At 52.0% G+C, this 21,668-nt stretch overlaps 1 protein-coding gene across 1 annotated transcript in view; it reads left to right on the forward strand.

Moving 5' to 3' along the window:
• Window positions 1-21,668, forward strand: part of GLI2 (GLI family zinc finger 2) — a 260,479-nt gene that overhangs the window by 181,817 nt on the left and 56,994 nt on the right. Inside the window, exon 3 of the mRNA XM_050750440.1 lies at window positions 10,352-10,457. Coding sequence (XP_050606397.1) covers window positions 10,352-10,457 — 106 coding nt within the window. The remainder of the gene's footprint in view (window positions 1-10,351; window positions 10,458-21,668) is intronic.

Raw genomic sequence — 21,668 nt, forward strand, 5'->3', positions numbered from 1 at the left:
GAGCATCCAGCCTTTTCTTTGAAGCTGGTATCGTTATTTCTGGTATCTTCTGGGAAGCCTTTAGGTTCGACTTCCCCGGGGTTTGGGCCTGGGATCTCCACAGGAATAGGAGAGAGCAGTCTTGCTCCATGGGATTTGTGACAAGCCCAGAATACATGGCCAGAAGAGACCTTCGCCATGCAAACAGCAAGCTGACATCCAGCATCATCGGGTGCGGTGGGGCGCTGGCCTTCTGGGGTTCATCACCAGAATGATGGCGCCGATCGCCATCCTTACCCATGAGATTAACGTTTTTCATTTCATAAGGTGTCTTCACATTCCTGTTTCATATAGGATTAAATGGTTTAATTGACCAAATTGTACATTATGTGTGGAATGGAAAGTAGCAGTCACTCTCACTTTCTTTCTCTCTGTTGAGAATGGAGAGTCATTGACGACAATGTAGCCAGTGGTGCATCTGTTCTTGTCTGACAACTCAGACCTGACCCAGGGCCCCGAGATGGCACCTGTGTGCATTCAGCCCCCACTCTGTTCTCCTGAGCCTGTGCAGACGCTTCATGGCACAGCCCAGAAGCAGCCTGAAGATGCAGTGCCCTGCCCAGCTTTGCCCTTCTTGCAGTTTTGTCCAGGCCATCCATGCGCCCTTTCCTGGAGGGGAGTAGTACTGGGTTTGGTGTAAAATAATTGAATTGTAGAGGGGATCCCATCCTCTGCACTGCTGCCTTGCAGCACACAGAAGGAGCCTTCATGAGATGTCGCAGCCTGGGACCTGGTTACATCCCTTCTGCCTTGGGCTTCTCCTGCTGCTGAATTTCCCAAGAGGGGCGTTATTGCTACAGCCATGGGATATGTGGCTGAATGCGGACAAGAAGAGTGGGAGCCCTCCTTTTAAACAGAATTCACAACAGTGTTCACCTGAACTCCCCGACCACTTTGCAAGTCCCCCCCACCCCTGCTTATTTTCTCCAGGCAGCATGGACACAGACAGTAGGGAAAGAATGGTGGGAAACACGGGATCTTGGAGTAGCCAGCCTAAGCCTCCCGGGGACTGGTCATCTGGGAATAGGGATGGGCAGCCAGCAGGGATTAATTTGTAGAAGAGCTTTCCTGCAAAGCCATGGCTTCCATCAGTTCCTGCATCCTCACTCTGTCAAGCAGTGAGTTTGCAGAGTGCACATCTGTGCATGGAGAACTCTGCCCTGGGTGGTGAGCAGCTCCACCGTGGATTCCAGAGACAGCTGCAGAGCCGGGCTGGGTGGAGCCCAAAGCCTGTGTATGTCAAGGCCATATTAGTGGGGCGATGTGTCTGAACTACGTCGTATCCCTAGATCAGACCTGGATGGCTGAAGGAGGGAGCATCGGTGGATGCCATATATGAGTTTCTGTCTGATACATCTCAGTGTCCCTTATACTGGGAATGGAGGAAAAGTTCCCTTCATTACCATAGCACTGGGACCCTTGTCACATCTGCTCAGAGATGGGGAAGGGCATTATCACTTATTAGGTTTCTACTCTATGGACACCATAAATATTCTTTTTTTTTTTTTTTTTTTTTTTTTTTGATACGGAACCTCTGTCTCCCAGGCTGGAGTGCATTGGTGCAATCTTAACTCACTGAAGCCTCCACCTCCCATGTTCAAGTTAATCTCCTGCCTCAGCCTCTCCAGTAGCTGGGATTACAGCAGTGCACCACCACACCTGGCTAATTTTTGTGTTTTTAGTAGAGATGGGATTTCGCCATGTTGGCCAGGATGGTCTCAAACTCCTGACCTCAGGTGATCCACCCACCCCGGCGTCTCAAAGTGTTGGGATTACATTCGTGAGCCACTGCGCCCGGCCCACCATGAATATTCTTCGCGTCAGTTGGGTTGATGTCATTCCTGTTTTACAGATGATGAAACTGAAACTTGGAACGCTTGTTACTTGCTAGCGAATGACAGAGCCGTGGTTCACACTCAGGTCTGTCTGGATTCATGGGTTAGGTGCGTTCTGTTGCTATCCCAAGCTCCTTAGACAAGAGGGATAGGTGATGTCCTGTAGGACTGTCCTTTGGCTGATGTGTGATGCTGAAGCAAGCTGGACTTCACTCTGACTGTAAAGGTTACCTTGACTTCCAGCCTGCCCCTCTACTGCTTTTTTCTTTCCTCTACACTGGCGCCTTCTTTTGCCAAAGACATTGGTGTATTTTGTGCCAAGGTCCTCCATTAGGAGAAAAGCAACCAGAAAGCCATCTACACTTCAGGGTGAATTCATTCCCATGACTCCCAGGTTCTGTTTGCTTCTAAGAAAATAACACTTATTTTCTTAGAATAAGAAATATTCTTATTTTTGCTGGATATTACTTAATATGCAAGAAATTCTAAGTTAAAGGAACATGATAAATTAGTCATTAACTGGAGAATCCCAAAGTCCCCCATAGTAAGAACAAAATTGGATGTCAAAAAGTCCTTCCACAGTCATCCCAGAGCCACGCAAGGTAAGAATGCCTCCCCTTCAGCTGATTGGAGTCCTCACGTAAGAGTGCCCGATGCAGAGCAGGCACCCCAAGAGTGCTTTGTGTGCGAGTACGGGCCAGGGTCCCGCACAGATCAAAGGCGTCCTGGACTGAAGGCTGTGAAGGTGTGTGTGGGCATCCCGGAGGCTACCTGAGTGTGGCAGGTGGACAGGGCATGGGGACCTATGGCCCTGACATGGGGCCCGCCCAGTGGGTGCAGCATGGCTGCTCCAAAGGAGTCTCTCTCCACGTGGCTCCAGCACTGTCCCCTGGGATTCACACCCGCAGCGTGGGAGCCAATCCCTGGAACCCTCCACAGCAACACTCAGCATCACGGGCTTCCCCATCCTGGCCACAGTCAAGGGGCTGAGGGCCCTGGCATTCGGAGCCAAAGGCCTCATGCACCCTTCCTTGATTTCTGGTCACGGATGCAGCTACCGCACTGGCCTTCTACATGGTGACCCTGGAGTGTGGGCCAACTGCCCAAGAAGGATGGGGATCCAGGCCCCAGCCGTGCATTGCCTTCCTTCCCAGGCCTACAGGCTACACTGAGATGTGTTTGTGCTACCTCGTCGTAATGCAGACCTGTATTGTGCAAGGTTGGGCCTCACCTTCCCTCCATCAGTGCCAGGGCAACTCGGTTTCTCTCTGAAACTCGTTTCATCTCTAGTCCAGGCCGGCCTGGTGCACAGCGGCCACATGCTTCCAAGCTAATTCCCTCCTGCAGTCTTGATGGAAGAGACCGTGGTAACTGGAGACAGTGCTAATCTCTATCACCGGACAGCCCAGAGGGCCGGGGCATCCCCAGCACAGCCAGTGTCTCCTGGGAGGTGGCTGCTTTCACCTCCCTGGCCTCTCTGCCATGGAACAGCCCCTCGGGCCTCTCCGGGAGCCCAGCCACGGGGCAGTGCCTCTGCGCTGTGGCAACACATGACTTCATCTGAGGAGAATTCCTCCGGCTGCTGATGGAGGCCGCCCGGTCATGTTTCCATGACCCAGTTTTCCCGATTCTTTGTCTGAACTCTGCAGACCCTTACCTCCTTCTCTCCTCCAAGAATCCACAGGATCATTTATAATGGGGCATTAACTTGAGCCAGGCTTTCCGGGGAAGGGCTGTCCTTGCCCCATCACTGCCCTCCTCACTGACACAGGACACTGCCCACACCAATGTCTCCTCACCCTGGGACCGCCAGCAAGAAGCATTTGGTGTTGAAACTGCAGCATAGAAAAATTCCAGGATTTTAAAGAAAAAGCCATCACTCCACCACCCTCAGCTTCTCAGGCTGTTGGGCTTTCTGTGTAGGATCAAAAACAAATGTCCATTTTTTTTTTTCCCAGAGTGGAGTGGTGATCCATTGAAAATTCCCATCTTAGAGTTTCTTCCTCAGAAACTTAAAAAGAGAATCATTTCTTTGAAATGGCATATGGGGTGTGTATGTTTCGTGGGGGATGGTGTGTCTGTCCCTCTGCCGGAAGGACATGATTAATTTTGGATTTCTTCTTTTACTTGAAAAAAAAAAAAAAACCCATAAAAGCCAACAATGAAAGCCGTGTGTGCAAGGGCCTGGCTCAGGCAGCGCCTGTTCTTCCCACGCATCTTCATGCTCCTCCTGGGCTTCTGCAGCCTCTGGATGCAGTGGTTTCTTGCCAGAGTTGGAAAGCAGAATTTTTCTCTCCTCAGCCTGGCCAGGGGGCTCTGAGGAGAGCATTCACTTCTGAATGTTTCCATCGGGGCCTGTGGGATCATCCGTGCTGGTCCGAAAGAGACCACTAATGAGTCAGGATCAACCTTTATCCCTCAGGTTACTTGGGATGAAAAGTTGGTCTGTAGAGACTGTGTGTGCACGTGTATGCCTGTGTGTGTGCAGGGAGGTGTTGGGGTGCCGTCCTACTACAACTGCGCTCAGAGGACTAGGGCTGGGGCTTGGTGTGTCAAGTGGGTTAGAAGGGCCGCTGGGTCATTCGTTATACATACAGCGCCACAAAGATGAGCCAACACCTGCACCCAGAGCCCCGGTCTGGGCCTGGTCAGGGGGTCCCTCCTGAAGCCTTGGAGTGTCACTGGCTGGAATAAGCGAGGCCCTTTGCCTGGGAAGTGGGTAACCGTTTACAGATAGCGGGAATCTGCCCGTAGGAAGGGACCTCAGAACTCCTCTAATCCCTGTTGTACAGGGAGTGTGAGACCCAGAGAAGGGACATAATTTCCCCAAAGTCCCATGGCCACCTAGTGGCAGGGCCAGTCTGGGATTCCTGGCGGATGGGCACCGCTGTCCCACAGCACTGGACCCTCCTTGTACGACATTTTGAAAAGTTTTATCAGAGCAGGTGACTGCCTGCTCAGGACCTCCCAGGAGCTTCCCAGATTGCTCAGAAAAAAAAATCCCAAGGTTCTTCCCACAGCCTGGCCAGTACGATAGGACCTTCTCTCCTGCCTTTCCACTTCCATCCATCCTTCTGTGAGTGCAGATTAGCCTTCTTGCTGAAATCACTGAGTTCTCCGGCCACCTGGCCTTTGAATTTGCTATTCCCTCTGCCCCAAGCTCCTTCTCCAAAGAGGCTGACTTACCTCCGCGCCTCATCCATGTTTCCTCTGTTCCCTTTACCTGGTGGATTTCCTCCTTAGCTTCATCCCCCTGTGACACTATGTTATAAATATATTTGCTGACCTGTCCACCACCTGTCTCCTCCCACTGGGCCATGGTGTGGGCTGCCTTGTCACAACACTGTTCCCAGGGCCTAGAACAGTGCCTGCTGCATAGCACGTACTTGATACAAGGTAGAGGCATGCATGCATAAATAAATGAGAGAATGAATATTTCTAGATGACAGCTATTCATACTTCACAACTGCTGATGTGAATAGATGGGGTTTTCTCTCTGAGGGTGAGCAGAGGGATCTGGGCAGGTCCCTGATCTTACTCCTTGCACCTTCTCCGACTAGCTGACCTTATGCATCCCATCCTGGGGCAAACATCGTGCTACTGTATTGGGATAGCAGTGCCGGAGGCCCTGCTCACTGAAGGCCTGCTGCATGCTGGGTGCTGGGCTGGGCTGTGTGGGGAAAAGACTATGAGACCACCAGTCACTTACTGCCCGATGGATCATTGCTCATATGGAAGTAAAGTCACACCACCCTGAGCCTTGATGTTCTTTCCTGAAAAATGGGAATAAGAGCAAGGTTAATGGTAAAACTAAAGGTGCTGTCAGCAAAGCCCCATGAGGCAGTAGACGTTGCTGGAGACGAGGACCCGCAACATCAACCCTGGTGGGCACATTGCCACTCTGCCCTGGCCAACCTCACACATCACCGCCAGGACAGGAGGACCCACTAACACGTGTCCCCAGGCCCCTCCTGGGGATTCCAGGGGTGAGAGAGGGGTGCACGGTGCAGCCTGCACATTCCACAGGTGACCCAGCTCCTAGAGAGCAGCAGAGCTGGTAGGAGGTGCCGCCTGCAGCCCTGCCTGCCTGGAGAAAGAGAAAACACTTCCCCTGTAACCTCCACAGCCTCCACCCCGGGAGCTGCCAGAAAACAGAGGGCAGCCCCCGCTGTAACAGGACTCTGTGGGACCCCTCCCCAGGCCTCTTTCTGGAAGCCTCAGGCCCCTCCTCCAACCCACACAACATGCACATACACACAGCAATACACACATACACATACAGCACACACACACACACACACATATACACAGCAACATACACACACCACATGCACATACAGCAACACACATACACATACAGCACACACACACACAGCAACACGCACATACAACAGCACACATACAGACAACAACACACACATACACACAGCAACATACACATACAACACATACATACACAGCAACACATATGTACACATGCAACACACACATACACACACAGCAGCACACACATACCACACAGCATATGCACATATGGCAACACACATGTATATATACACAGCAACATGCACGTACACACAGCAACACATACAACATACACACATACAGCATACACATGCATATATACACAGCAACACACATACACATATAACATCCATGCACATGCACACAGCAACACACACACAGCACACATATGCACACATACACAGCAATGCATACATACACATACTACACATAAAATCCACATACAACAACACACACATCACATGCACATACACAGCAACACACATACACATACACACAGCAATACACATACACACAAAGACACAAAGACACATACTACAACAGAGACACACCACACACTACATACATACACACAACTGCATGTACTCATACATGCATGCACAGCACACACATATACATACACCACACACGCTACACTTAGACACATACCACACACATATGCAAACACACCCCACACACGTACTTACACACACACACACACACACACACACACACACACCACGGCTTGGTCTTGTGGGGCAGAGGGGCAGCCTCAGTGGTACCTCTACTTCATGTTTGCCTGGTAAACCCCTGGAGCTCACAATGTTCCACAGACTTTATAGACCTGGGTGAAATTGCCTGAATCCTGAATCCTAAGCAGAGCATGTCAGCTCATAGCTGGCAGTAGGATGGGGTGGTCTGTTCTCTGATGGCATTAGGAGACCCCTCTGCTCAGCCTCTATATGAGCAAGACCATAAATGGTAGGCACACCAGGATGCTGGGGGATGGCCTGTGTGAAGACCAAGGAATCCTGGGCTGAATGCAGCTTCCTGGGGTCGCTGGGAAAACCCAGGAGCTGGCATTTGCCAAGTGTGGAGAACAGAGCTGTGGACTTTTGTGCATTTGTTAACTAAAGTACATAGCAAGGTAGGGACGTGGTGGGGCGATGGGGGACTGGGATCACCCTGGCGCTTGGGAGCTGCCTCTGAGTGTCATTTAGGCTGGGTGGAGGGAAAAGCCATTCAGAGCCTTGGATTCTCCCCCTGGCACTGTCGTTTTTCAGTCCTGCGACTTTAGGCAGGGCCATGAATCATTCTTGGCTTCCGTGTCCTCATCGCTTTAATGGGCGTAGTGACACTAGTTGCATCAGGGGGCTTCTGGATGTGCAAGGAAACATTTAGAAATACACACACACACACACACACACATTTTTATTTTGTTAGCAAAATACTGGAATTTGGTCCGCCCTGCCATGTTTTTAAGGCCCTTTTCTACACATTTGGGAAAGCGGTCACTGATTCCCTGCTGGCTCCCTGGGGATCCAGTGGTCTCTTTGTGAGTAAGCAGTGCTTGGCCCCCCACCCTCCCTAGGGTTTGCACCCAGTATGAGCCACTTGTCCTGTGCCTCACATAAGTAAATTCATAGTTTGATGATGGACTTTGGAGGCTCCAAACATGAGTGCCACTTGTCCTCCTCAGCAGTGACACTTGTTGAGTGTGTCCTCTCTGCACAGGCTCTGGGCGAAGCACCTCCTCTGTGTGGGCTTTTTACATCTTCACAGCAGCCATGTAGGTAGTTACTGTTATCCATTTTCAGATGAACAAATGGAGACTCAGAGAGGCAAAGAAACTTGCAAAAGTCATGCAGCAGGTGAGTGAGCTCTGACCCTCGGGGTCCCCAGCCTCCAGAGCACCTAGTGGTCCTGTCACAGCGGCCTTAATCACAGCCACGTGCCCAGCTCACCTGTGTGGGGCCAGGGCCTCAGAGAAAACGTGGTCCTCCCAGCACTCGGGGACTCTGGAAGTGATAGCTGGGCCAGAGGCTTGGACCACATGCCTGTGACCAACTCCTCTTTGAGTCTGAGTTGGGCAAACTGAATCAGGGTGAGAAGATTTGCTTTTGTTTTTCCTGGTCCCCATGGAAAGTGCCAGTATTGTGAAATTATGAAGATGGAGTTGAACATGTAAAAATTAAAGTTAAAATTTCAGGAGAAAAGTGTCTTCCCATTAAGAATCCATTGTGTTCAACCCAAGCATCCATTGACAGATGGGTGGACAAAAAAATGTGGTCTATCCAGTACAATAGATTATTATTCAGCCTTAAAAAGGAAGGAGATTCTGGCACAGGCTGTAACATGGATGAACCTTGAGGACATTATGTGAAGTGAAATAAACCAGTCTCAAAAGGACAAATACTGTGTGATCCTTCTTGCATGACATAGCTCGCATGGGAAATTCATAGAGGCAGGAGGAAGAATGGTGGATGCACAGGGACTCGGGGAGAGGAATGGGAGTTAGTGTTTCGTGGGTGCAGAGTTTCAGTTGTGGAGATGGATGGTGGTGATGATTGCACAACAATGTGAAGGTGCTTAATGCCACTCAACAGTGCGTGTAAAAAAATGGTTTAAATGGGCCGGGAGTGGTGGCTCATGCCTTGTAATCCCAGCACTTTGGGAGGCCAAGGTGGGCAGATCACGAGCTCAGGAGATCAAGACCATCCTGGCTAACATGGTGAAACCCCGTCTCTACTAAAAAAAAAACACACAAAAAATTAGCTGGGCATGGTGGCGGGCGCCTGTAGTCCCATCTACTCGGGAGGCTGAGGCAAGAGAATGGCGTGAACCCGGGAGGCGGAGCTGGCAGTGAGCCGAGATCACGCCACCGCACTCCGCCTGGGAGACAGCAAAACTCCGTCTCAAAAAAAAGAAAAGAAAAGGTTTAAATGGTAAATTTTAGGTGTCTTTACTACAAGAAAAAAAAAATGGAATTCATAGTATTTATGGTATTGTACCAGAATCTGTTTGCACAGAAACAGTTAGTATCATTATTTTTCTGCGTTTTTTGTTTGTTTATTTCTTTTTTGTTTTTTTGAGATGAAGTTTCGCTCTTTGCCTGTAATCCCAGCACTTTGGCAGGCCGAGGCATATGGATCACCTGAGGTCAGGAGTTCGAGACCAACCTGGCCAACATGATGAAACCCCGTCTCTCCTAAAACTTTGTCTGCATTTCTTAGCCTAGCAGTCAGCTGACCTGTACATACCTATCACAAACCCATCCACATTTCTTTAAAATATTAGAAATCCAAACTTAACCCTGCTTCCCACTGGCCTGTGGCCTTCAGATTGAAGGAGAGTCGACTAAGAAATCCCCACCTTTTCCCAGTATAACTACTTTGTTAAAATCTGTATTTTCCTAAAGCCTATAATTATGTTTGCCTCCAGGGTACCCAGGAATTTTTTTTTTAATAAACAAAGAGCATCCTACAATTATCGTGATGATTTGTTGAGGGCAGGCCAAGTTCAGACAGGAGGCTGACTCAGCTCTGGAAACTGACACACACGTGCTGGTGTTTTCGATCCTGGGGGCACCCGACAGCGTTTAGGGGTCAAGAATTAATATTAAGAGCTGGAGAACTAACAGATCCACATAGATGTCCGCTTTATACTGCCAGCAAAACAGGACAGAAGCTGGGTGGGATTTGGCCTTCGTGAGGCTGGCGGCACCATCTGTGGGCCCTGCCTTCACAAATGACTGTAGGTAAATACCTCCAGCCTGTGTGCACTGCAACATCCGGATGCCGTAACCTGGTGCTGCTGGAGCCACACGCAGCCGGGGCCGGCATGGGCAGAAGCCGGCGGAGTTGGAGCCTGTCGCTCTGTCAGCCCTGATTTGCGGGCTGAGCCCAGTTTCGTGGCCCTGCCTGTAATCTCCCCGAGTTCAAAGAGTGCTTAGCTGCTTGTCTTTGTCAAGAGCGCAGTTGGGGATCTTTTATGTGGAAGATGTAGGATTCTCGGGCGGACTTTGATTATTTATTCATCCCCCTTCGTGGGTGTGTGATCGCGCAGGCACCACGGAGCCCCTTGTCCTGGCTGCTCTTGCTATGAAATTCATTGAGCTTTAAAGCCCTTTGAAAGTAGCTTTTTGAGGGAGGGGAAAAGTTTTTGAAGTCTTGTTTCTTTCTCCCCCTCTGCAGTGCCGCAGCATCTCTTGCCACCCTTCCATGCGCCCCTACCGATTGACATGCGACACCAGGAAGGAAGGTACCATTACGAGCCTCATTCTGTCCACGGTGTGCATGGGTAAGTCCTGCCCTCTGCCTGCTGCTCCTGGCGTGCAGTCATCTGCCATGGCTGAGGCCACAACCTCAGCCACATCTCCTGCCTCTGTCTTTCTTTTGGGGGTTCCTGATCTACGTTGTCCTGAGCGGGCGATCACCTTTGCCATCATGGCCTGGGACCCTGTGTGAGCGTGTGGGTGGGCAGCATATAAACACCAGCCACCCCCAGCCCACATCACCATTTCTAAGGCTCTGGGCTTCCTTGGTGTATCTATACATGGTTTGGAGCTCTTTTTTCATCCACGAAGTGGGAATCCTCTCTAGGTCTAAGATCCTGTATAAGTAAAGTGATCTTAGGTATATGTTGTTCCAGCATAATAATTCAGAGCACCCTTTTTCACTTCGTCAAGTCTCCCCCTTTGACTAGTAAATTGTATAGTCACCGTACTTAAAAGGACAAGCTCCAAGTGATGCTTTGGGGCCCCTCCTATTCCTAGCTTTGAGGTCCCCAGGTAGAAGGGGTGGGGTCACCGTGTGGTCTCCACCTGCCTAGCCCTGTCCCCGTCATACCCATCTGGGGCCTCTAAGCCCATTGGCTAGTGTCATTTTCTTGGCCTTTAGCACTCAAAATCTTGGTCCCTGGCTATCCTTCCAGGAAATAGGGCCCCTCCTTCTCCCTACGCCCGAACTCTCCGCTGCTCCCCATACCTGCCTCCAGGATAGCTCTTGCGAAGGTCAGCCAGCCCCAAGACCCCTCTCAACCCAGCATCTTCATGCCCACACCCTCCGGCCCCCTCACCTGTTCATGCCAAGCTGCTTCTGTGGTTCTGTCCCGTGTGTCTGTGCCTGGGGCTGGTTGCCTGCCCAATGTGCCTGGAACCTCCCCCTATCAGGCCACCTCCAAGCCTCAACTAAGGAGTCACCTCCTCAGGGGCACTGTGATCCTTCACACTGAGTGGGGGCTGCTGCCCTGGATCCACAGGATCACCATCCATTTTTGTACCTGCCTCCCAGCCGGCTCTGAACTCTCCTCCCAGCTCTGTGTCTCAACAGCTGACATGAATAGGTGTACAACCAGTACTCGCTGAGTGGAGAGAGAGCCTCTCCCCGCCCGCCACCTGTGAAGGCACATCCTCCTGCCTCTACCATCTCCCATCCCAGTGAAGTCAGTCAACACTCGCTGGGCCCTCACTGTGCTCACAGCATTGTGCCTGAGCAGAGTCCTGTTTCAGGACACCCACTGCCTCCCCAAGACGGAGCAAACCTGGGACTTTTCCTTTCTTTTTAAAAATTGTTTTACTTTGAAATAATGAAGGTCGTACAAAAACAGTTCCAAAAACCATAAAGGCTTTCTTGTATACACTTCATGCAGCTCCTCAAATGTTGGCATCTTACGTAACCCGAGACGGACAGAATGCAGTTAACTCACCGGCAGAGCTTATCCACATTTGCTCAGTTGCCCGCTAGTGTCTTTTTACCCAGTTCGAGACCCAGTCGTGGATCCCATGTGGCACTTGGTTGTCGAGACTCCTTCATTATCTCCTGTCTGGGACGGTTCCTTGGTCTCTTTTGTCTTTCATGACCTTGGCAGTTTTAAAGAGTGCAGGCCAGTTACTATATAAGATGTCTCTGGATTTGGGTTTGCCTGATCGATGCTGTTTCATGATGACATTCGGATCATGCATTTTGGGAATAATACTGTAAAAGTGATATGTGTCCTTTGCAGGCGTCCTGTCAGGAGGACTGTGATCTTCAGGCTTCTCATTGCTGGAAACGTTGATCACTTGGTTATGAGGCTGTCTGCTGGCTTCTCCGCTTTAAAGTTGTCCCGTTCGTAATTAAGAAGTATCTTGTGGGGTAATCCTTAGAGGATATGGAAATATCCTGTTTCTTATCATATTTCCATCCACTCACTTAGCAAATCCATCGATGCTTCTTGCCAGAAACAGTCATTACTAGTGTTTGCCAAATGGCGATTTTCTGTTTCTATCATTTTGGCCACATTTAGTGGTTGGAATTCTCCGGTAAGGAAAAGCTGTCCCGCCTCCCACATTTCTTTATATATTAGATTGTCTATTGTTATGCAGATGGATGCATGGTTATTTATACTCTATGATTATCACTATTTATTATGTTGTTCCAATTGTCCCAGATTTGGCCATTGGGAGTCCTTTCCAGTTGTCCTCTGTGTCCTGTTGACATGTTGGGAGCTTTTTGTTTTATTTCAGTGCACATACCTGGTTCTCACTTGACTAGGATCCGCCACAGCAGCCTTGTGTCTGCCCGGTGGGTGTTGGGGTGATTTCCACCCTCTGCTCACCTCCAGGGCGCCTCCACCTGCAGGTGACTGAGACCACAGCCGGAGAAGCCTCTGGAAGGTGCCTGTGTTTGGAACTAGTTGGGCCACCCAAAAATTGCTCGGTCGGTGGCGTCTGAGACTCGTAGGAGCACCCAGGGAGCTCGGTCCCTATTTGGGAGGGGGTTGCTGTTGCTGATTCTTGCTCACGAGTCATGTTTGGCTGGTTCGGTGACACGGATCCCGGGCAGAGCAGGCCTGCCTCAAAGTGCTTCCTGCACAGGATGTTGGTCAGGAGACCCGGGCAATGCTGAGAGCTTCGTGCAGAGAGAGTCCATGCTGGACTGCTTCCCCCTGCAGGTGAATGTCCTGACTCACCTGTCCCTACCCACCTGAAGCGTGTAGAGGCACCACCCGAAGTGCAGGAAGACCCCAACACTGATGACCACCATTCCTCATCATAACTGACCTTGTGAACAGGCCCTGCTATAAACGCTTTTATGTGTTCATGCCATTTAATCTTCTCAGCAACCCAAAAGAGAGTCATTTTGTGTTTTTCCATTTTACAAATGAAGGAGCCAAAGCAGCACAGAGTGGGTAGATGACTAACCCTATGGCTCACCCACTTTGGAAGTTAGAAATCAAGTTCCAGCCCCCTGAGCTCAGGCCCTCCACTGCGTGCTGGCCTTTCTTGTGGGAGCATAAGTATGGACCACGGGTCCCTCGGGCGTGTCCAGCTGAGCCCTTCTTGACAGCACCTCAGCTCTTCGTTAGGGCACTGCCCCGAGTCCAGTCGCTCCTAGAACCCCTAGCCAAGCAGCAGCAGTGTCCCCTGCGAGTCTGTTGTGGGTAATGCAGATCCTCAAGCCATAGCCCAGTCCCACTGAGTCAGAGACTCGGGGGAAGGGGCCTGTGTCTATGTATGCCATGCTTTGCAGGTAATGCAGCTGCAGGCTCCGGCTTGAGAGCCCTGGCTGCAGGCAGAGCCCCCGCTGAGAAGGGGGACCCTCAGCGCTGTCCTTCCCTGTGCAGGTGGGAGCCCTCAGCCGGGAAGGGGCCTGGGTCTTCACCAGGCTTTGCCATGCTCCAGCTCTGGGTAGGGCCTGCTTCCTTCCCTGGGCAGTGAGGGTTGGGTGTGAGCAGAGCACCTGGAAAAGGGGGCCGTGGATGCTGGCATGCAGCAGGGAGGTGTGGCCCAGCCAGAGGCCTGCAGGGACAGCCTTGTCCCTCCTGGCCTACTCAGCTCTTTCACTGGTTGGATTCCTGAAGAGATTCCTAAGGCTGCTGTAACTAATTACCACCAATTTCATGGCTTAAAACAATGTAAACTTATCCTCATATCGTTCTGGAGGTCGCAAGTCTGAAATAAGTCTAATGGTGCTTAAAATCAAGGAGTTGGCAGGGCTGGTTCCTTCTGGAGGCTCCAGGAGAGACTCTGGCATTTCTAGATTCTGGAGGTTGCCTGCATTCCTTGGCTTACAGCCCCATCCTCACGCACATCACCTTTTCCCCCTTGCTCTGTCCTCACCTCGCCTTCTTCCTGGTCTGTGGGAGTTTCCTCCCCTGCTTCTCTCTTCTAAGGACACCTGCCATTGCCTTTCGGGCCTATTGGGATAATCAACTTGTGGCTCCCATTTCAAGATCTTTAAAGTAGTCTCGTCTCCAAAGTCCCATTTGCCGTAGAAGGAAACACTTACAAATGCCAGGGATTAGGGTGTGGATGTTCTTGGGGGGCGTTATTCAGGTTATTTGGGATCACTGAGCCCCATTGTGGAGTCTGGCATCAACCAGTAGAATACAGTAAAGCATATTTATAATTTGCATGGGTCTGCAGCAGGCCAGGCATGGCCCTGGGCCCTGGTGTATTATACTGGTGAATCTTCCTGATTGCTCTATGAGATGGGGATTAAGCTTCATCTTGCAGATGCAGACATTGAGGCTCAGAGAGGCACAGTGACTTTTATGTGACATCCCTGCAAGATAGTTACTTCTGTGAGGGCAAGGAGATGAGGCTCTGGGATGCAGATCTCCTCCCCAGCCAAGGAGGGGCTAGTCTGGTTAAGCCCCAGTGATGGGCAGCAGCATGGTGTTCCCAGAGCCCTCCATCCCTACCTGGTCCTGCCGGGGTGGGCTTCCAGCAGCTCCACACTATCCTCAGGACAGTTGATTCTGGCCAGGCCGGGTGGGGGACACAGCAAGACCCTCAGGGCTGGCCCTGGGCTCCGGCAAGCCCAAGCCCTCACCTCCTCCGCCCCCAGGGCCCCGGGTGGGAACCAGGACAAAGCCTGTGAGGAAAATGGCCCCGTGGCTCTGGCTTCCGTGATGAATGTGGTTGGAGCCTGGTGGAGCATCCCGATCCATCAAGCCCGTGTTGTAGCCCGCTTCTCCCTGCCAACACCAAATGTGTCTAATTACACAGATGTTTGCACAGCAAATGAGGTGCGGTGTCATCTCATTTCTGTGTCGGCTGAGCCTGAGCCTCTGCCTGCTGCCCTGAGCTGGTGACCATTTCATGGGTGTGCCCACCACTCAGCCCTGCACCTCCTGCTTTCCACCGTTCAAGCACGCAGACCCCCTCCCCGTTCCCTCTCAGGATCCCGATAGCTCCAGGGAGGGTGCACCCGGTGTGTGCAGGCTCCAGAGAGGTGTTCCCTGCACTCTCTCATTCTGCCCTGACCTCTGCCCCTCAGGAGTACCTTGGTTATCACCCAAGAGCCTGCCATTGTCAGTTCTCAGCCTGACAGGCTACCCGCCCTGGGACCCATTGCTGAACCCCCTAGCTGTGGTTAACATGAATTAACTATCCTCAGCTCTCTCATGTGTAGAAGGGCCAGATCCGCTGAGACAACCCACAGAAACCAGCCAACTGAGTTATTTTGAGAAGGAAACAGGGTAATGCGAGTAAAGCATCTAGAACACTTTGGAAACATGCAATGGATATGAGCAACAGTCATGATCATTGTTGTTATCCTCACTTGCTGATTTGAGAAGGGGAAGGCCGGGCGCGGTGGCTCAAGCCTGTAATCCCAGCACTTTGGGAGGCCGAGACGGGTGGATCACGAGGTCAGGAGATCGAGACCATCCTGGTGAACACGGTGAAACCCCGTCTCTACTAAAAAATACAAAAAAACTAGTTGGGCGAGGTGGCGGGCGCCTGTAGTCCCAGCTACTCGGGAGGCTGAGGCAGGAGAATGGCGTAAACCCGGGAGGCGGAGCTTGCAGTGAGCTGAGATCCGGCCACTGCACTCCAGCCTGGGCGACAGAGCCAGACTCCATCTCAAAAAAAAAAAAAAAAAAAAAAGAGAAGGGGGCCGTGGCCTGCTGGGAGACTGGGTGGCAAAGGCCGGCCACAGCATGTCCCTGGGAGAGTGGACTGTCCAGGGGCTGCAGCGTGGAAGGTGGGCGATGGGCTGAAAGAGTGCTGTGGTGCGGCGTGGGGAGGGGATCCTTCTTTCCCCCCGTTGAGGAATTTGGACTTCCTCCTTTTGGCAACCAGGAGCAGCAGGGAGTGGTCAGATTTATTTTCAGGCAACTACAGGAGCAGTTAGGGAATGGACAGGAGAAGGGCGGGAGCTGTGATGAGAGGACCTGCCAGAGCTGCTACAGTGGCCCTGGGGAGAGGGGAGCAGGACCAGGGCTGACCACCTGGCTGTAAACAGGCAGCTGCACGTGGGGAAGGCAGGGCATGGAGGTTGGCGTGGCTCGGTGGTCTCCTCATAGACACCCAAGTCCACTCCTCTGCAGAGCACCCTTCCCGGTCACTTAAGGTTCAAACTCACAGCAGACTTGCATGGCTTACTGATGCTCGCGTGGTTCCGAGGGAGGAAAGTCACCACCCGTGGACTCCTGCTGCAGTGTCTTTGGGCTGCGCAAACCACGAGGGATGGGGAGACACATGGGGCAGGGGTGTGATTGCTGGTCAAGCAAGGTTCTCTTGAGACTCCATGGGGACATCCCTGAGTCTCCAAGAGTCCACACAAGGGCGAGAAGAGAAGGCCGGCTGTGAATAGAGACAGACACCCCCAGCAGGCTCTCCAATCTTGTGATGCTAACAGGAAAGAGAAACTCTTCAGACGCCCTCTGGGCCCCCTGCCTCCCAGAAATAGGCTTGCCAGGGTGTCATGGGGAGCAAGGCTGAGGTGTGACGAGGAAGAGTCCCCCAGCTGGTGCTCCCCATTTCCTCGGTGTGTGTGGTCACACAAACATGAGTCTGGCCTGCCCTGGGCCAACATTAACTTGTGTCCTGGAAGGGAATGTAGAAGTCCATGCTCCCAGTTCGGGAGGCTGGGGTGGACCTTCAGCTCCCTATGTTGCTTTTGAGGACCTTTCCAACCCTGCCCTGCCCTGCCCTGCCCTGCCCTGGGGCTTCAAAGGACCAATTTCAGCTGCTTTCTGCCCAGAAGGGCGTATAGAAACTGCCCCATGCAGCAGTTCCCAAACCTGGCTGCAGATCTGAACAAACAGGGTGCGTCTTAAAGATGCCCATTCTCAGGCCCTGGCCCCAGGAGTTCTTGTTAACTTTCAGACTAGGGTGAAACCCGGAAATCTGCTTATTTACAGGCACCCACAGGCCAGCGTTTGGGGACCGCTGCAGGCCCCCCTGCTTGCTTGACCTTCGGGAAAGCAGGCCCAGAGCTGCTTGTTGGCTTTCTGGACTCATCACTGACAGCGCCTCACCGCCAAAACACGGATTGTTAAAAATCCCCTGGTTCCTCATGATAACCCGTTCACAGACAAGTCCCTCCATGTTGACCTAAACTTATTCATATTCTCAGCTTGCAAAAGGCAGTGAGTGTATGGGGTGGGAACAGCTGCAGTATCTCAGCCTTCCTTTCTCCTCCTGCATGGCACCCTCTGACCTCTGACATCCGTGACTCCACCCCCAACCTGACCACTGCTGATGGCTTCCGGCAGATCTCTTGATCCTGAGCTGTAGTTGGTTTGCATTGCATTGGCAGTCACGGCCCAAGGCCACCCTTCCCAGAGGAGAGACGAGAGGGCTCTTGCTGGCACAGATGGCTCAGGGTTGTAGCTATCAACCCAGGCCCAGGTATGTTAGGGCAAGAGAGTGAATGCCAGCTGGTGGGCATGGGGGCCTCACCTCCCTTTCATCCACACGCTTGGTCACGCACAATGCGCATTACCCAGGGCCTCCAGAGACAGCATTAAGAGTGTCTGCAGCCCCACTTGGTCCCCGAGACTGCTTGTTAATGGGGATGTTTAGCCCGGTGTCGGTGTGCTTCAGTTAAGAGAGTAGTTTCTTTGCTGCTACAGGGTTGAACTCATGAACTTTCCAGTCTGGGGGGATTTGAAGATTGCTTTTTCCAAGGTCAGTGTCCCATAAAGACTGCACCATTCGCCATGAGATTAATGAACACAGCAGCCTGCTCAGCCTGTGACTCACCAGTGTCATCCTGGGCCCTTATGACTCTGTCCTCAGTCATTCACTGAGGCGGGTGGGTTGAGCAGAAAGATATTTTCTTCTTGATTCTTGGCACAGCACCCGAGGTTCACGGTTCCTAGAGGATTGGCTTTGTTTGTTTTTTGGGAAGAACCTTCTCCTCCCTCTGCAAACATGCTTCTTTCTTTTCAGAGCCTAGAGGAAGGAGGAGACTTCCGAAGGGCATGTCACCTGCCCCCTGGGATGAGATGCTGGGTGGGCCCAGCGTCACTCCCCCGGCAACTTGTCCCTCCTTTCCACATGGGTCCACACTACCTCTCCATCTCCAGGGAGCTCTTCCTTAAAACCAGCTGTTGGTGACCGCTTCTTCAGAGCAACTGGACAGCAGGTAGACAGGGAGCCCGGAAACCCTGGGTCCAGGCGATGTGTCGGGCAGCAAACCCTCCTTCCACAGCTGCCTGAGGGTAGACTGACTAGATGTGGAGCCTTGGCTCACTGTGATGTAAACGGCCCTGAGACCCCATCAGGCAGGCCCCTTCCCCTCTCTGGGCTGTGGGATGCTCGGGTCAGACCAGCAGAGAAGCAGTAGCAGGAGTCTGTGCCCAGCCCCCGGCTCATGTCATGTCACCCTCCCTGCAAGGAAGGCAGTGCTCTCACTCCCACTTCATAATTGGGGAAACTGAGGCTTGGGAAGGCTGACCGCCTTTCCAGTGATACACTCCTGGTAAGTAGCATAGATTACTTACTGGGCATTTTGGTCCCCCACCCCTTGCTAAAATCTTCCCCAGCTCTGAGAGCTTCAGATCCCCAAAGCCAAGAATGCACTCGCTGGGCTGCGTGGGACAGACACTCATTTATAATGGAATCTGGCCTGTAAAAGTTTAACGAGGAGCGTGTCTGATAAGATGGCCTGGTCTTTGATCTTTGCTGAACGCCAATCCCTCACAGAAGAGGAGCTGCCTGGCTCTGGGCTTTGGAGAGAGCCGTGGTGGTCAGCCAAGAGCAGGAGGGGCCGGGGAGTGGAGCAAATCTTAATGTGCTGGCCGAGGCGGGCGTGCAGTCGGGGAGGGGCTGCGGCAGATCGGGATGACGTTTTCCGTTCCTCTCCTGTCCCTCAGGGCCCCCACTGTCGGACATTTCCCCTCCATACCCCCAGGATGTAGACAGAACAGGGTCGAGGCCTGGGCTCACAACTTGCCTAAGCTGCTTATACTCTTTACATCCTTGGGCTTACTTAGCCCCACAAGCCTCAGTGGCCCCATCTCTAAAATGGGGACATAGTGGCTCCCTGTGTGAAATGGTTGTGATGGGTGTCTGTCAAGCATGTAGAACCACACCTGGGACATACCAAGTGGCGGACAATCCCCTGCTGTCATCACTGCCCTGATGACATTAGAAGGAAAGCCACGTTTCACTGCAGACACCCTGCGGGGTGCTGGGCCAGTGGTGTCCTATTCAGTCCTCCCAACACCCTGTAAGGTGGGGGATTTTCTCCTCGATTCATAGAGGAGAGAACTGGGCGTTCTCAGAATTTAAGAACTCCCCAAGACTGCTCAGCTTGTGAGATCCCACCAAGCCAGAGCTCTTCCCTGTGCCGTGATTGTCCTCAGAGAGGAAGGAGAGTCTCGCCACGCTTCTCAGGGCTGCAGTGTGTTGCTTCTGTCTGCAGACATGGAAACAGAACAGTAATCAACCCAAAGGAGTTACTCACTAATAGTAAAGTTTTAGGCATTGGTGGGGTGGATTGGCCTTTGAGGCGGGGAGTCCTCTTAGACTGCGCATGTTTAGATCGTCCGCTCAGTGGAAGCTGATGCCACTGCCAGATGCATTCATTTATCCAGTGTAACTCATTGTTGCTGGATTTATTGTATTCCAAGTGCTGTCACTTGAGGCCACTCCTGCCAGCCCGAGTCAAGATGTGTTGAGGGAAAATGTGAGCAGTGCCCTGCCCCTGGGGCACTGCTTGAAAAGGTCAGAAATTACTGCTGCCCTCAAGCCTCTCTCACTGCAGCCAGCACTGCAGCATTGATGGCATGTCTGGTGCCCATCAAGAAGTGTGCTGGACATGTCAGGAACCCCATCCCTCAATCCTCTCCTTCCAGGGCTGCACCTCTGAAATGTACACTTGGCCTGTGCTGCCCAAACAAAGTAGCAAGAGTTCAGAGTTGCTTAACTCAGTGGGGTATGTTCTTAGTACTCGTTCCTCCGAGGACACTCACCCAGGGACCATGTGTGCCAGCCTCATGCCAGGCACTGGGCATGTGGACCCAAGGATGCACAGTCTTTTTTAATAGAATTTTTATTTGTATAAATGTGGGATGCAAGTCCAATTTTGTGACATGCATAAGTTTTGTAGTGAAGTCAGGACTTTTAGAGTATCCATCACCTGAATAGTGTGCACTGCACCCACTAATTTCTCAAACTTCATGCCTCTTCCACCTCCAGGAGGCACAGTCTTGCTGCCCACATAGACCCCATGATCTGGTTGGGGAGAGGGCAGAAATTGGGCAAAATGACAGGGTGGTATGCTGGAAGTGGGGTATGGGGAGGAGCCCAGAGCACCAGGAATACAGGAACAGAAAGCATTTATCAGCAGGGAGGCATGAAACTCCCCCCACCTCCCAGCCTTTCCCCAGCCCCACCCACCAAGGGCCCCACCACCTTCTTAGGGTTGCCCTGTTCCAGTGAGGGGCCTCCACTTCCAGGCAGACACCAGTGCCGCAAAAGAGGGGAATCTTCTCAAACCACATTCTCATCAAGGCTTGGTAAAAATCAGCAGCATACCCGCCTCTAAGAAGAATATATCTGAGCTGCTCAGGATTCACCAGCTAGTTTTGACAGGCATCCGGGAAAGGAAATTCCACACACCACTTTGGCAGGCTGGGCCAGAGTTTAAGAATCTCACTGTGGAGGAGTTTCTATCCAGCCCGCCGGCCACCCAGGCCCTTTCTCATCGCTAAAAGCCAGGCCTCTAGCAAAAAATAATGAAATCTCTCCCACTAACGAAGGCCTCCCCCCCAACCCCCACTCCCAAGACTGCACATCTTACTCTCCTATTTCCTTCTTCCCACCCATGGCTTTAAACCCTTGACTTTCTGGAAGATTCGGTTCAGCAGTGCTCAGCCAAGGGTGGCTTCTGTTCCAGACAAAGGCCCCGTGTACTCGGAGGTCAGTGGCACAGTTCACCTGGAGAGGGCCTAAGCAGGACCGACTCCCCCAGGGCCTCCTCCCCGGACCCAGACACATTCCTGGTTCCACTGGACAGAAGGAGCAAACCCAAGGCTTCCTCCAGGCCCCGCACCTCACTCCTCCCCTCCCCACCCTGCTCCAAAGTCTTCACTTTGCTAGGAAAAAACGTCTCCCTGATAATCCCCTCTTATCTTTTATGCTTTTTGAGTTTTCTGTTTGCAAAAGCTGATAACCTTCTTATTCTGCTCCCCGGGGAAAGCTGATAAAGGGTGAGTGAATGAATCAACTGTTGTGGACCATGTGGCTAGATTGTAACCAAGTCCATCTGTATTACCTCCTTTGTAGGC

The sequence above is a fragment of the Macaca thibetana genome, chromosome 12, assembly GCF_024542745.1.
Source record: "Macaca thibetana thibetana isolate TM-01 chromosome 12, ASM2454274v1, whole genome shotgun sequence".
Taxonomy (NCBI): Eukaryota; Metazoa; Chordata; class Mammalia; order Primates; family Cercopithecidae; genus Macaca; species Macaca thibetana.